The sequence below is a fragment of the Charadrius vociferus genome, unplaced genomic scaffold (assembly GCF_000708025.1).
Source record: "Charadrius vociferus isolate BGI_N301 unplaced genomic scaffold, ASM70802v2 scaffold82, whole genome shotgun sequence".
Taxonomy (NCBI): Eukaryota; Metazoa; Chordata; class Aves; order Charadriiformes; family Charadriidae; genus Charadrius; species Charadrius vociferus.
This window is the reverse complement of record NW_009647401.1, coordinates 748,519-762,133: the sequence shown is the minus strand read 5'-3', so window position 1 is coordinate 762,133 and position 13,615 is coordinate 748,519. Positions and strand designations below refer to the sequence as shown.

The following is a 13,615-nucleotide window of genomic DNA, read 5'->3' as shown; positions in this document are numbered from 1 at the left end:
CTACTGAAGACCTCTACAGAAGCATTATTTGTGGCAGCTTGTTAACTGAGGTACTTCAGGAAGATACTTCCATGGGCACTATTAAAAGGAGCACTCATGGCAATTACGAAGCTTGGGGAGGTATTTCTATTACTGCTGATGTGCTTTCCTGCCTGTAAGTTTAGTTTAAGCAATAGAAAATATGAAAGAAAAAAACAATGTCTTATTTTGGTATGATGTCACTTCACGGTATGACTAGCACTTCATAGTGATCACTTTTCATTATGCTGCCCTCTCAGTCTGACCCCCGCAGAACAAGCAGTCCTTACCTGGTTGTCCATATCCTTGATGACAAGGAGAACTGGACTGTCGAGAGATGCTGATTTACGGTACAGAGTCTTCAGGCTAGTCCCATGCTCCAGTGTGCTGTATGCAAGCCGCCACGGATATCCTTGCACTCGTGCGGGCAAGCGCCGGGCAAGCTGGGCAATGAACAGAGGGAAATGGTTACATATTCAACAGGTTGTGTCACAGGTGGTGCCCCAGACCATTCCCTTGCTGCAGGGGCTTCTGAGCCATAAACTGGCTGCCAAAGCAGCAGCTGATGCTAGCAGCTTCACATCTCTGCTAAATGCATGTGGCCTCGTCCTGAGCCCCACTGTCTGCATTCACATCACCTGTGAAAGACATTTCAAAACGGGCACCCCCTCTCCAAGCACTGAAAGAGTTGCCAGCCCTCAAGATCACAACTTAAACTCCAGAGTTGCAAAATATAAAAATAAGCTTTCCAGGCGAGCCGGTACAGCAGCAAACAGGACCTTGCACAAGGGCACTCCAACATACTAAGTGCTTCCCAAACACTTGAAAAGCATTGGTATTGCCTCCAGAAGGCAGCATGTCCCACACTCAGCAGAGACAGCACCACAGCCAACAAGGAAACTTGAGGCTTTTCGTGCCATACCTGCTCTATGTGCATATTCTCCAGAAGAGCGCTGTGATGCTTTAAGACAGGCAAAGTATCATCATCATCTTCTTCATAGTAACTGCAAACGCTCTTTCGTCGTTTTGCTTCTTCTACAGTAATGATCTGAGGCAAGAGAACAAGTGTTCAACCTAAAGCATAGCTTTTACACTGTCAATCCTCTGTTGAAGCCAATTAATTTAAAACAACATACTCCTCATCTGTTACACTGTGTGGAGCACAAACATGCCATGCGGCGGTTTTATCAAGCACAGACGGCCTCAACCAAATGGAGAAAATCTTAACTGGCAAGGTGTCTTTGAGACAGCATAGCCAGAATTTCTTCGGTGCCTTGTGACCTCCCACAGCTGCAGAGTTCTCTGGGATTAATAAACACTGAGGTAACCGGGTGACATGATGTGGCCTGTCTCAGAGGTACTTGGTCCCAAGTCAGATGGCTAAAGAGCACCTACTTCTTCCAAGGCACACTACATGCATCTGAACTAGATGTCTTTTGGGAGTCTAAATGAGCTTCTTTGTTTTCGCTCATGTAGCTAGTTGAGTAAATTAATTATTTTCTCAGGTGCTAATGCATGAGAACATGAAAAAGTTTAAAATTTCAATTCTCCCTTTTAATAAAACAGCACCTTTTCCCTGGTTTTCTTTACTGACTCAGACATGGTTTTGTGTATACAAACTGAAACAATGAATATACCAAAGACAAAAATGTAAATCAACTTGAACAGAGATTTCAAAGTTCTGTCTTGTAGGAAATCTACTAAGTAAGATTTTGAGCATCCAGTTTACCTAAGTTCTTGAAAATAGTCATTCTGAGAGTCAAGGTCTTTATAAAATACATTCTGAGTTGGAAATGATCAAACAACACTTTGGAAACTTCTATATATTCCTTTGCTCAAAACTTTATAAAGAGAGCACATTGTAATATTTTAAAAGGTGAGGCCATATAAATATTTCTAACATCAAGTTTGAATTTAAATACTTATAAAATGAAGCACTTCTCTGTAGCAACTACAGGTAAGCCACACTACTTTTCCCCATAAAGCTGGAAACAAAATGAGAATTCAAGTCCACACATTTAATGCTTGTCTATAAAAGGAATCAGCAGCCTACGAGATGCCGAGAGAGAAAGGGGACAAACTCTGAACCCCACATGGCACAGGCAGCAAACAGGAGCCCAAACGTGGTGCAGGGCTGGAGCTCCCAGGCTGGCAGCACCCATGGTGCCTGGAGCTCGCCGCAGAAGGGAGGACACTGCCTCACCCCTCGGTGGTAGCGGTCCAGGTGTCCTGACTCTGCTGGGGTGCTCACCCTCCTGGCTGGCAGAGAGCATCATCTGGCACAGCTGGAAAGCTGCTAACCCTTCAGTGAGGCTCAGGGTGTTAAGCAAGTGACAGGAGCTTCAGCAGCAGGAGGTGAGATGAAGCACACTGTGCCTCGCAGCAGCGCTTTAGCTGGGGCTCGGTGCGACCATAGCAAACAGGAAGCAGCAGCAACAGCTCAGAGATGGGGCAGATGAGAAAGAAAAGGGGAAGCAAGGAGACCTAGCTACAAAACAACCAGGAAATCTTAAACCGCCTTCCTTCCACGAGCGTATCACCACGGAGGTCTTATCTTGGAGCAGGAACCTCAAGATGTGGCTGCAGAGCACGCTGCGCTGCTGCCACACACTTCCCTGCAAATATGGCTTCCAAATGACTTTCATGTTACACGTGGATGAAGTTTTGCGTAACTCTTCTGCGCTTTTACAATCACTGCTTGAACTTGCAGCAGCTGTCAACAGTTGAGACAATTGCCAAGAAGTGCCTGGAGGTCCTACACGCAGGTGCCCCACAGGCAAGAAAGCAAATCCACTGGACTGACTCCAGGTACAGATTTAACCACACCACAAAGCACAGAAGGAGCTTTTCATGAAGACCAGGACTGGTGAGGAGTTCACTGTGGGTAGGACAAAGCCCTAACATCAGTCACACCAAGCGTCTTCACGGGGATGAAAGCAACACGTCCGCTGCACGCACTCAAGTCCAGCCTGCGTTCACCTGCAGCCGCCTGGAGCTGAGCCCAGGGCAGCCGCTCTGAGCAGGCCACCCGGGCACTGCCACTCCAGCGCGCACAGCGGGGTTAGGAAAACACTGAAGGACCACCACAAGGCAAAAAACAGCCTGCAGAATTAACCTTGTTACGTGCCCCTGCACACCCAGGCAGTACAGGTATTCCTGCCGGTGACACTGGAAGAGCTGTACAGCTGCACCCTACCTCTCCAGCCCAGGCTCACCGGGATCTAGTCCTGAGTCTTCCGAGACTGGAAGGAATCCCGTGCTGGAAAATTTTCATACGGCCAGTTTCAGGGAAGGTTTGCACTGCAAAATTAAGATCTATTTAAAAAAAACCTAACGAACTGTTAAAGGAAAATGGTCTTTCTGCTTTTATCCTTCTTTTTCCACCTCCTGAATGGTTTTCCTCCCCTCTGCATGTCCCTGGCTATTATTTTATTTTACTTTTTTTTTTTTTCCCCCCTCCTTAGAGAACACATTTTTCATCTTATATTAAAAGTACCCAACTCCTCTTTTGAAGACTATTTTCCAGGAGTAGTTGCCTCCCAGGAGCGGGGGAAGAGTTATCACAGTAAATCAACCAGCAACAGGTATCTGTAGCAAAATGCAACCAAACTTACACACATAGGCAACCACAGAAAAGCTATTAAAACAGCTGTAAATTGCAAATCAACTCCAAAGACAGACAAGCCTCCCTCCTCACTGCATAGAGACCTATTCAGTCTATAACTGAAGTGCACATCTGAATGAAGTTCAAAGTCAACAACTGCAAAAAAAGGAATCTGCAAGATCAGGTATTTACAGACTGCACAAAAGCAGAAGCAGATGAAAAGAATCAACCACTACAGAAACTGGATTTACAAAATCTTTTAAGGATTTTATGGAATTGAGAAAGCAAGGTACCTGAGGTGGAAATACCCTGTTAAAATTCATCTGAGTTCGGAGCACATTTTTTACTAGGACAAAAGTGCTGTATCAGATTCATGCTGTTCAAACAGGGACACAGTTCAACATACCTCCACATAGGATTCCTCCTGGTCAGGTCTGGCATAGTAAAGAATTCGGATATTCAAAGGCATTTGTTTCCCTTTCATCATCTACCGGTTTATTTTGTAGTATCCACTACAATTGCCTGCTCTAGTGGCAAGAGCTCTCACCCACGAGCATGAGAGACAGCTACTGACTGTGGCAAGCTGTGATAAAATTGCTTGTATACTTCTCTACAATCATAGTTTCTGTTTCCCCACAAGGGAGAGTGAAACTTTCACAGTAATCATGCCCAAATTTGGACTTTCAATAGAGATTTCCTGGCAGACCTACTTTAAATTTGTAAAGCTCGAACATACTACAAATAAGAGAGACACACCTTTAAGAACCTGTTTCCCGCTAATTCTTCTCCCAACACATATTTTAATAAAACAATGAGACACAAGCTCCCAGCGTGGCCAGATCTCTCCCACCTCTGTTTTTCAGATCACTGGCCCTCCTCCTTCGTTTTGGCTTTATGAAAATGGCATGCAAATAACTGAACAGTGGAAACTAGTGCGATATATGACTGCACTCATCTCTGAGCAAAATAAGAATGAAGACTTTTTTTTTTTCCTCTTGCAGTTCATAAAGTACAAACATTAAGAAACTACAAAACTGTAAAAATAAAAGCTATCTGGGATTAGAGGTAATGCTGACACATTTCAAATGACAAGTGCCACTCCTGTGCTCCACTTTCAAACAACAACCTACTTTGAGGATAGAAATGCTTAAAAAAAAAAGGGGGGGGGGGCAGAATTTTAAAAACAAGTTTACGTTTAAGACAAAGAATCAGATCACTTTTTAAATCACTATCAAGATATTTCCCACTTAGGAATTTATCCGTTTTTTAATTTAACCCATATCCTCAGCACAGCAAGTGCTTCAGCATTCAGAAATATCATTAAAAATGCATGTGAATTTATTTGCCTTAGGAACTAGGCTTTGTATACACAAGAGACAGACAAACACAGCCATGCCAAGTAGTTAAAACAGATTTCAAAAGCCCCCACATGAAAAAAACAAAGTCCCAGTCTAAAACCTATCCCTCTGACAACCAATATTCAAAAAGTATTTCTGCGTGCACCTGAGAAGCAAAGGGTATGGCACAACATCACACACCAATCCATTTCAACCAGCACACAGGAGTCCCTGTTGGTGTTTAAGTGTACATATACATTTTGGAGGTTTTATTTGTAGCGTATAAATACAACACAAGTTTAGCAATGCTGACAACATACACCTGTATAGTTTTGCAAAAGGCTAACATCACATAACTAAAACATTTACACAGCTTCTGCTGGTTGCATACCACAGAGCTCCCAGTTGTTTGCCTGCTCTGTCTAGGGAGAGAAGAAAGTAGGACTGAAGGAATATGAGTACATTAGTGAGACAGACACAAGCCTTGAGCAGACTTCTACACGAAGCAGCAAGCACTAAAAAGAAACACCATAAAAATCATCAAAAGAGCAAGTGCTGATATTCTTAACAGGGGATGCACACTTGATATGAACATGCTTCATACAATGGCAACAAGCACTCACCTCCCAGCTTTTAGTAGTGGGCTCACTGAAGAAGTTGTCTATCATGTCAAGCTCCTCCTTTTCTACCACGACAAAACCTTGCTCTTTGGCATCTTTCCCATATATTTCTGGTGACCACTGAACAAAAAATGTGTACAAGTGATCCACCCTGTAAACAGAAGAGGAGGAGACAACCGTTGTGCAGTGGTCCATGAACACAACACTGTCATGTAGTACTGAGGTGCTGCCCAATGACAAAGAAGGGACAACCATACAAGTAGGATACCCATGTACTTCCACCCTCATGTACCACACAAGGCAAGAGCTCCTTCCACCTGGCAGCCTCAAGCATTTCAAGGTCTCTCTGCTTTCCATCCCCACAGTATTTTTTCCTCCCTTTGCTATACACACAGCCAAAGCATCACAGGAAATCTAAGTCGCTTGTCCAGTCACACACGATTCATATTAGGAGGACAAATTGTTTGGTATTAGATCATGCTCACAATAGTTAAGTCCATAAAAAACCCTCACTTTAATTATTTAGTTTGACCTCCTGAGTAAACCAAGCCATAAGGTATCACCAGTAAAGTCTACACATTTCTAGCTGCCCTCTAGAAGTTACAGAGACTAACCACAAAACAATTCTTCATTCTGTTCGCGTAATGAAAATAAGCAGTTACTGACAGCTTTGCTAATGATATAGTACCAGCTGTGTACGCGCTTCCATAAATGTAGACAGCTCTAAATAACTGTCTTTAAAGAGATGTTATTTGACAACATCCATGACAAATAGTGAAATGATTTCTAAAGAAGGAATTTATTTAGTATATTAAAATTAAAATGAACACACGCAATTTCAAACAGGAATATGCTAGTGGATCTACTGTACATGAAGTTGAATTGCCAGCAAAAAATTCAAACCGTAATTAAAGAGGGCAGATAGAAAGATAGTAAGTACTTATGATGCTGGATCTTTCTCCAACTATTCACCAGAAAGCTTTGTCTGGCAATTCCTCGATCACTACAAACCAAGAAAAATCTTAGAGAAATTTAGACTTTTTCCCCATATTATTTCCAGTTACTTAGATTTAGACATATAAGCACAAATAATCTTAAAACACCATTTCAGCACTGTTGGATTCTGTTCATGGTCACTAGTATAATTCCAGAGACATATTTTCCTATCAAGTCTGGTTTTTGCTCTACACTCCTACCAACGATGGCTAGAATCTGATGTCAGTTCTAACAGCATAACTGACTACCCTGAAATCGTTTCCTGCTCATGACAGCTACACTAATTCGCAGTCAAAGCGAGATATTTGAACGGGCTTGACTCACTTTGGCCTCAAGAAATTTGGATCCTATTTCCACTACCTTCAGAAAGAATAAAGAATTGACTTTGCTTCATCATGGAAATGTCCTCTTAATCATGAAAAAGGAAAAAGTTAGCATTGTCATCAGTTTTTTCCTCTTCTCCTTCGCACATTCACAAATGCTTCTGTGGTGCATTGCTAACAGACGTTCTAGCAGTTTAAATATTTGTTCTCAAATAAGAACTGTCCCTATGAAACATTTTTAACATATACAATCAAATACAGTTTTAGTACAATTGTCCTAAATTTGTAAACACCCAACACTAGTTCCTGAGTAATCAGCAGCCTCCCTTCATCAAGAACAACTAAAGTAGTGAACATTGATACCAAAGTAAAAATTTTAGCAGCTGTTCATTCCTCTGCAGCAACACACACACACACGAGATCAAGGTAGTACTGTGCAAACAATCAGTCTTTGGGGTAGTTCTTGCCAATAATTACCTGGAAAAGGCTAAAAAAGGGTCACACTCCCATTGCCACGGGTTCCCCTCTTCTTTGTGAGAAGCCACATGATTGCTTGCAAGTTTGGATAGATTTAAACACAGTGAACTATGGAAAGTGCTTCTAAAAGCTGTACCATCTCATTTTATGCAAGACCTCTTACTTCTAACGGCAGTTTTCAGACATCAATAGGTGCCACTCAGCATGCCCCGTTACTCTTCACTTGCTCACAGAGGCTTGGAAAGAGCAGTATGATCATCTCTCTGCTAACTAATGCGAGTTTTAACTGAAAGAGATACTTACCTTGAGCACTGTGTATTTTATGCGCAGTATCCCTGGTCTGGAAAGCTAACTTTGTAATTCCTACAAATCCCTATGAAAGAACAATAAAACTCATGGTTGCTGATGTCTGGCTGAGATCAGTTTGAAAGCACGTTCACGCAGGAGGGTGGAGGAGAGCAGCATACTCTCTCATCTCAGAATTGCAGAACATATTCAGGTTGTAAGGCACCTCTGGAGATCATCTAGGCCAACTTCTGTTTATAGTAGAGCTAACATCCAAATTAGAGGCGGTTGTAGAGTCTTGTCCATTTGGAGCTGTGAAAATCTCCCACAGAGATTCCGCAACCTCTCCATGCAACCTGTTCCATGTATAAGGAGTTCAATGTTGTTTTTCTCTTCTATTTAATCACAATTTCCTCCGATGCATGCAGCATGTGATCTGAGAAAGGTCTGGTGACATCCTACTTTTTTTTTTTTTTCTCCTCTTTTCCCCCCATCCTTTTTTTAACCATGTGTCCAAAAGGAAGAGGGGAAGTTGTTAGCTATGCTCTTCCTTCCATGGGCCAGCAAGAAGCGAAGCCCTCCTTACTGCAAAGACACACCACTGACTTATGTCGAGTTTGTTCTCTTCCCCAGCTCCTTTTCTGCAGAGCTGCTCGCCAGGCCACCCATCCCCAGACTGTATCACTACAGGGGCTGCTCCACCCTAAGTGCACAACTTTGCATTTGCCTTTTCTGAACTTCCTGATGTTTCTGCCAGCCTATTCCTCCGTGTTGAGGTCCCTCTGAACAGCAGCCCTACCCTCCAATATATGAACACTCCCCAGATTTGGCATCATTCCCCAAAATGACAAAGTTGTATTCTGTCCCAATGACTATGGTGCTGATGAAGGCATTAAACAGTACCAATGCCCAAAGAATACCACTTGTACCTGGCTGCCACTCAGACTACCTATCAACCCTTTGAGCCCAATGGTCCAGTCATTTTTTCACTGACCTGGCAGTCTACATGTCCAGGTCACATCTTTCCAATTTGGGTATAAGAATACTATGGGAGATTGTGTCAAAAGCCTTACTCAGGTCATGGCAAAACAATAGTCCCTTGGTCTCCCCTTGTTCACAGAGCTAGCCATCTCAAACAGAAAAGTTATCTGGTTGGTAGAAAAACAATTTGCCCTTGATAAATCTATGATAGCTGTTCCTGATCACTTCTTGCCCTCCACACGCTTGGAAACAGCGTCCGTAAGGATGTGCTTCATAATTTTCCCAGGGAGTGAGGTGAAACTGACTGCCCTGTGCTCTCACAGATCCTCCTCCGTTCTTCTGAAGATGGTTGCAGTACTTGTTTTTCCAATTATTAAGGATCTCTCCCAATGATCATAACCTTTCAAAGGATGATAGAAAGCAGCCTTGCAATAACATCAACCAACTTCCTCAGTATGCTCAGAATATTTCCTGTCAAGCCCCGCGGACCTGTATATACTCAGTTTATTTAAGCAGTCCATAACTAAGTTTTCCTCTACCATGGACAGATGCTAAATAAATCCGGGCACTGCAGATTTAAAAGCAGCAGCATAAAACAAGAAATAGGTGACTGTGGAAATGAGGTCATTCTGAAAGGGGATGCAGAGCATCCCTTCCCTGTTAATAAAATTACACTGTTATGCTATAGTGGTTATTTCCAAGCTATCAAATTGAAAAAACTGAAGTCAATTTTTAAATTGAAAAACCACGGCTTGAGGAACACTTTTACAGCCAACTTGACAGCTGTGATGAAATTTATCCTAGAATTCAATAGCTACTTTGGTGATCACATGCTTATAAATGTGTCATGCACTAACAGAGAAACATCAATAAAACATAAAATCCTTGGAAAGAAACAACTTGAGAAACCTGAAGTTAATCACTCCAGAAAGAAATTATTTAAAAGGAAAAGATGGCAACAGTATTTTTTTTTTTTAAAAAAAAAACAATCTAGGAGACAAATCAAAAATGAAAGATGGAACACTGATTAAAGAGGGGACACCCCCCCACCCAGCTGTAGCCAGATTAAAAGGAAAGTAAATATGCTTACAAATACGTTCACAGTAACATACACACAGAGGGTACAAATGTAAAAAGTTAAGTTTATACTAAAGAATATGCACTCAGCAGAAAACTAATTTTGGAGGGTACAAAACATGACAAAAAGATCATGACAACAAAGTGATAAAATCAGTGTAAGACAAAAGCTTCGTTGAAGTATTTACGCTACCACACTGCTTAGTAAACTGGGCACAAATCAGCTGTGTGCGTGAATGCATCTGAATGGAGGAGCACACACTGGAGGACACTGAGCAGAGGCTGTGCTTGCAGGAAGGTACTTTAGCCTTGGCAGAAGGACCCTAGAGACCTGGGATGACGGCTCTGAAGTCTGGAGCAAGAGTTCTGCACCAGCACACTGATGACAATACTTAGTGCAACCCTTGAATGTACCAAGAAAGTAACATTCAGGAGGAAAGAGACTGTGTTTAGTTTGGTGTTTGACACTTTGGTGACTGCTGCGGGAATACTCTGCCCATCTCTGGTGCACCGTTCCCAAGTCATACTCAAGTGTTGCAACTTAGAGATGCAAAACAAACTGCCATACAGCAAGAGGCAAAAAGAATTATTTAGCTTACAGGAGTGACGTCCTGTGACAGCCTATATTAAGAGGAACTGAATCCTGGTAATACAGGCACAACTACAACCAGGGACCAGAAGCCAGAAAAATTAAAGTAGGTATATAGTGCACTGAAAAAGAGCAAAGGCAACTATCAGTAAAACACACCAGACAACTTGTCAAGTTACAGTCGATTCTTGAGGGGGAACTGTAAATTATTTTTCTTCTAAAAGAGGTACTTTAATTTAGGAGGTCCCAAACTGACATCATCATCACCACCACCATTTCTGTTGATATGGCAACAGTATCTGACTTCTTTGAGGGCAGAGGCAAACCAGTTTTCCATAAATGAATGACTTCAAGTCAGTCACAGGTGGGAGGGACGCTACTTCCAAATGTGCGTGTGTGCGTAGTGGGAGAGGGTTTGTGCATCCTGTGATACATGTACAAAGGCTCTAAGCCCAACCACAGCTCCTGGCCTAGAAACAGGAATTAATTCAGGAGTCTTATGACTTTTTTATAAACATGCCTGACTAGATGATGATGATGATGATCATTCATGGATCTTATGATAGTTAAGGTATTTTAAGGTTTTGTAAGCCGATATGCTTATATGAGCTTATATAAACTTATATGAGCCCTCATTCTAAGTTATTAAACTATATATACAAACAGGTGGTTGTGGTTTGGGCCAATTTCATAGGTTTCATCTCTATAGTTTGATATCTTACTTACCAGGAGTCTAGGAGTACTCTATTTGTAGAAGGCTAATTCAAAAGGCATCTAAATCTAAGCTTTACGCTACCTATTCCATTCCATTAACAAGAGCATGGGAGAGTGATCCTTCAGCATCAGGAGCTTCTTAATCATCATCCCTTTATACAAAGTCCTGTGTAAGTGCATGGAAGCATCACGTAGGTATTGACTCCAGCTAGCTGTGCTGCAAGTTCTTCCAGATCTCAGCTTCAACCATATTAACTACAGGGTGTTACATACTAGATACTAACATGAGTCACAACCAAGCAACATCTTGCTCTACAAAAAGAAACCCTACAGAAACAGTAACAAAAACCAAACCAAAACTCACCCAACTCCCCAAACCAAAAAAATCAATGGGGCAGGAAGCTACGACTGAAAAAGAGAAGCAAGGCTCAAGCCCTGTTACTTTGCCTCCTTGAAAAATCTGCCTGCTCTCAAAAAAGAAACTTCCAAAAAAGCAGATGCCATCTCAGCATCATGACCTCAGTGCAATGCCTTTTACATCAACATCAGTGCAAATTATGCATTCATAAACCAAACCTGTCTGCCAAATTTATATTACAGATTATCAATGAGATTTACTTTTTGAATGAAGAACTAGTCAATGCTAAAATGAGTAAATTATTTGTTAGGACACATGTTTATAAACAAAGAAATTCTGCATTACTATCTCTGTCCCAGTGCAAGGCATTTTCCTCTGCAAGGCCTTAAGGAAATCTGTGACATAATTACCGACCTACTACTACTCAAAAACCACTAGGGTGGAAAATCTATATAGCATTTAGACATAAATCCATGTAGTAAGAGCACGCACAGACTTACCTTCTAATACTGTATGCTACACCCATTGCAAGACTTCTCAGCAAAAGAATCAATCTCTCTATTAGTGTCCAAAACCATGGGTGGCGCTCTGCTCAGCTGAACCCGACAAGAAGCTGCCCTAGACTGAGTAATCTGTAGTAATCCATATATAAGGCAACTTGAGGTGTCCGTCTCCCCTGTTACGTGTCAAAGCAAGCACCACTGTGATCAATCGGGCAGTGCAATGCAGCCCTATAGTCACTGATTAACTCAGCCGAGCTGTGCAGGTCACAGGGCAACGCGTGCCGGGACACTCTCGGCACCCGGGAAGCCACGTAGGGAGAGAGAAAAACCCAGAACAGCTGCAAAAGGCAAACGACACTTAAAACTTATTGACAGCCTTTGTAAAGAATATCAGCCTAACAGTCTTCTCACTGTATTAATAATGTTTCCAGAGACTTCCACTAAAAAAAAAAAAAAAGTATTTAAAATTTTAAAATGTAAGTATGTCTCCCCCCCAGTGCAGCTTTCCCCAGCCTGCCAAGGCCAGGAAAGCAGCAGCAGCCTGCAAACGGAAGAGCAGCTTTGCTGGGAGCAGTGGGCTACGGGGCCTAGGCTGAAAATGGAGCCATTTTCACAGCTGATGACAGAAGCTGTTTTAAAGCAAATGCTAAGAGATCATGAAAATATGTAATTAAATGTAAATGAGAAGAAGATTTAAGTTACACAATGATTATAGACATCCAAACCAATTTCTTCACAATCTTAATCCAAGTTTAGTTTGTTGGGGTTTTTTTGGTCTGTTGTTTTTTTTTTTTTTATTATTACAATGAAACATTAAGATGCTGCACAAGCTACTGTGATTGCACTGGACAAAGTGTTTTATTTATGCTATTTTTTGGCCAATGAGATGAGAGTGGTATTCTTGATATTTTCATACATGAATATAAATTGCATTCCAAATGTTTTTAAATGTAGTAAATTATTTTGATACATTTTAACAGAAATACATTGCAAAGCTATCCCAAAAGCCCTGCTATCCATGGCACTTTCAAGATCCAACACTGGTAATTATATACTACACAATACTGGTGCAAGAACATTACCAGTGGGTAGAAGGCGATGCATTTTGCTTTGGGAAGGCATCCGAGAGTTTGGAGAACATACTGACTTGTTAGGCAAAGACACGTCTTGCACTAATATGAAGGACTGGGTCTCACATCTAGTTTTTGCCCCAAGTTCTACATGATCTTTTATGCACCTCTGTGGTGTTAAAACAGGCATGCACAAATAGCACCAAAATGACCCAATCTTATACTACACTCACCAGTAATTTTGACCAAGATCTGAACCGCAGCCCTGACTGCAAAGATCTGGCACGTCAGCCAGCACAGCCAAGTGCTGCAGCAACAGTTACTTTTTCCTCATTCTAAAAACCGATTGTCAACACTTCAGTTTATATATGGGTTAGGTCTTCTTACTATTGAGAAAAATGTCAAGTAGAGAAGCCGTTTTCCAAGTCTGTGGTAAGAAACTTAATAGATTTACCTGTCGCACAGAGCAACGATCAGAGATGACCTCAGTTCAGCTCAGCAGTTTTATTCAACATTAGATACACTATCCCCAAAGCACTGACTGACCTTGTGTTATATTACAGCATCACTCCAACTCCTTGAAGTATTTACTCACACTTCAACCTAGAATTTTCTGAACCTGCCCTTTTGCAATCCCTGAGGAGCCAAGGACCGGGTTCAGCA

The 13,615-nt window shown here is 41.8% G+C and overlaps 1 protein-coding gene across 1 annotated transcript in view; it reads right to left on the bottom strand.

Annotated features, from left to right (window-relative positions):
- Nucleotides 1–13,615, bottom strand: part of NCOA7 (nuclear receptor coactivator 7) — a 71,373-nt gene that overhangs the window by 2,334 nt on the left and 55,424 nt on the right. Inside the window, exons 11-13 of the mRNA XM_009880186.1 lie at nt 5,583–5,730; nt 941–1,066; nt 309–461 (exon numbers count right to left, since the gene is read on the bottom strand). Coding sequence (XP_009878488.1) covers nt 309–461; nt 941–1,066; nt 5,583–5,730 — 427 coding nt within the window. The remainder of the gene's footprint in view (nt 1–308; nt 462–940; nt 1,067–5,582; nt 5,731–13,615) is intronic.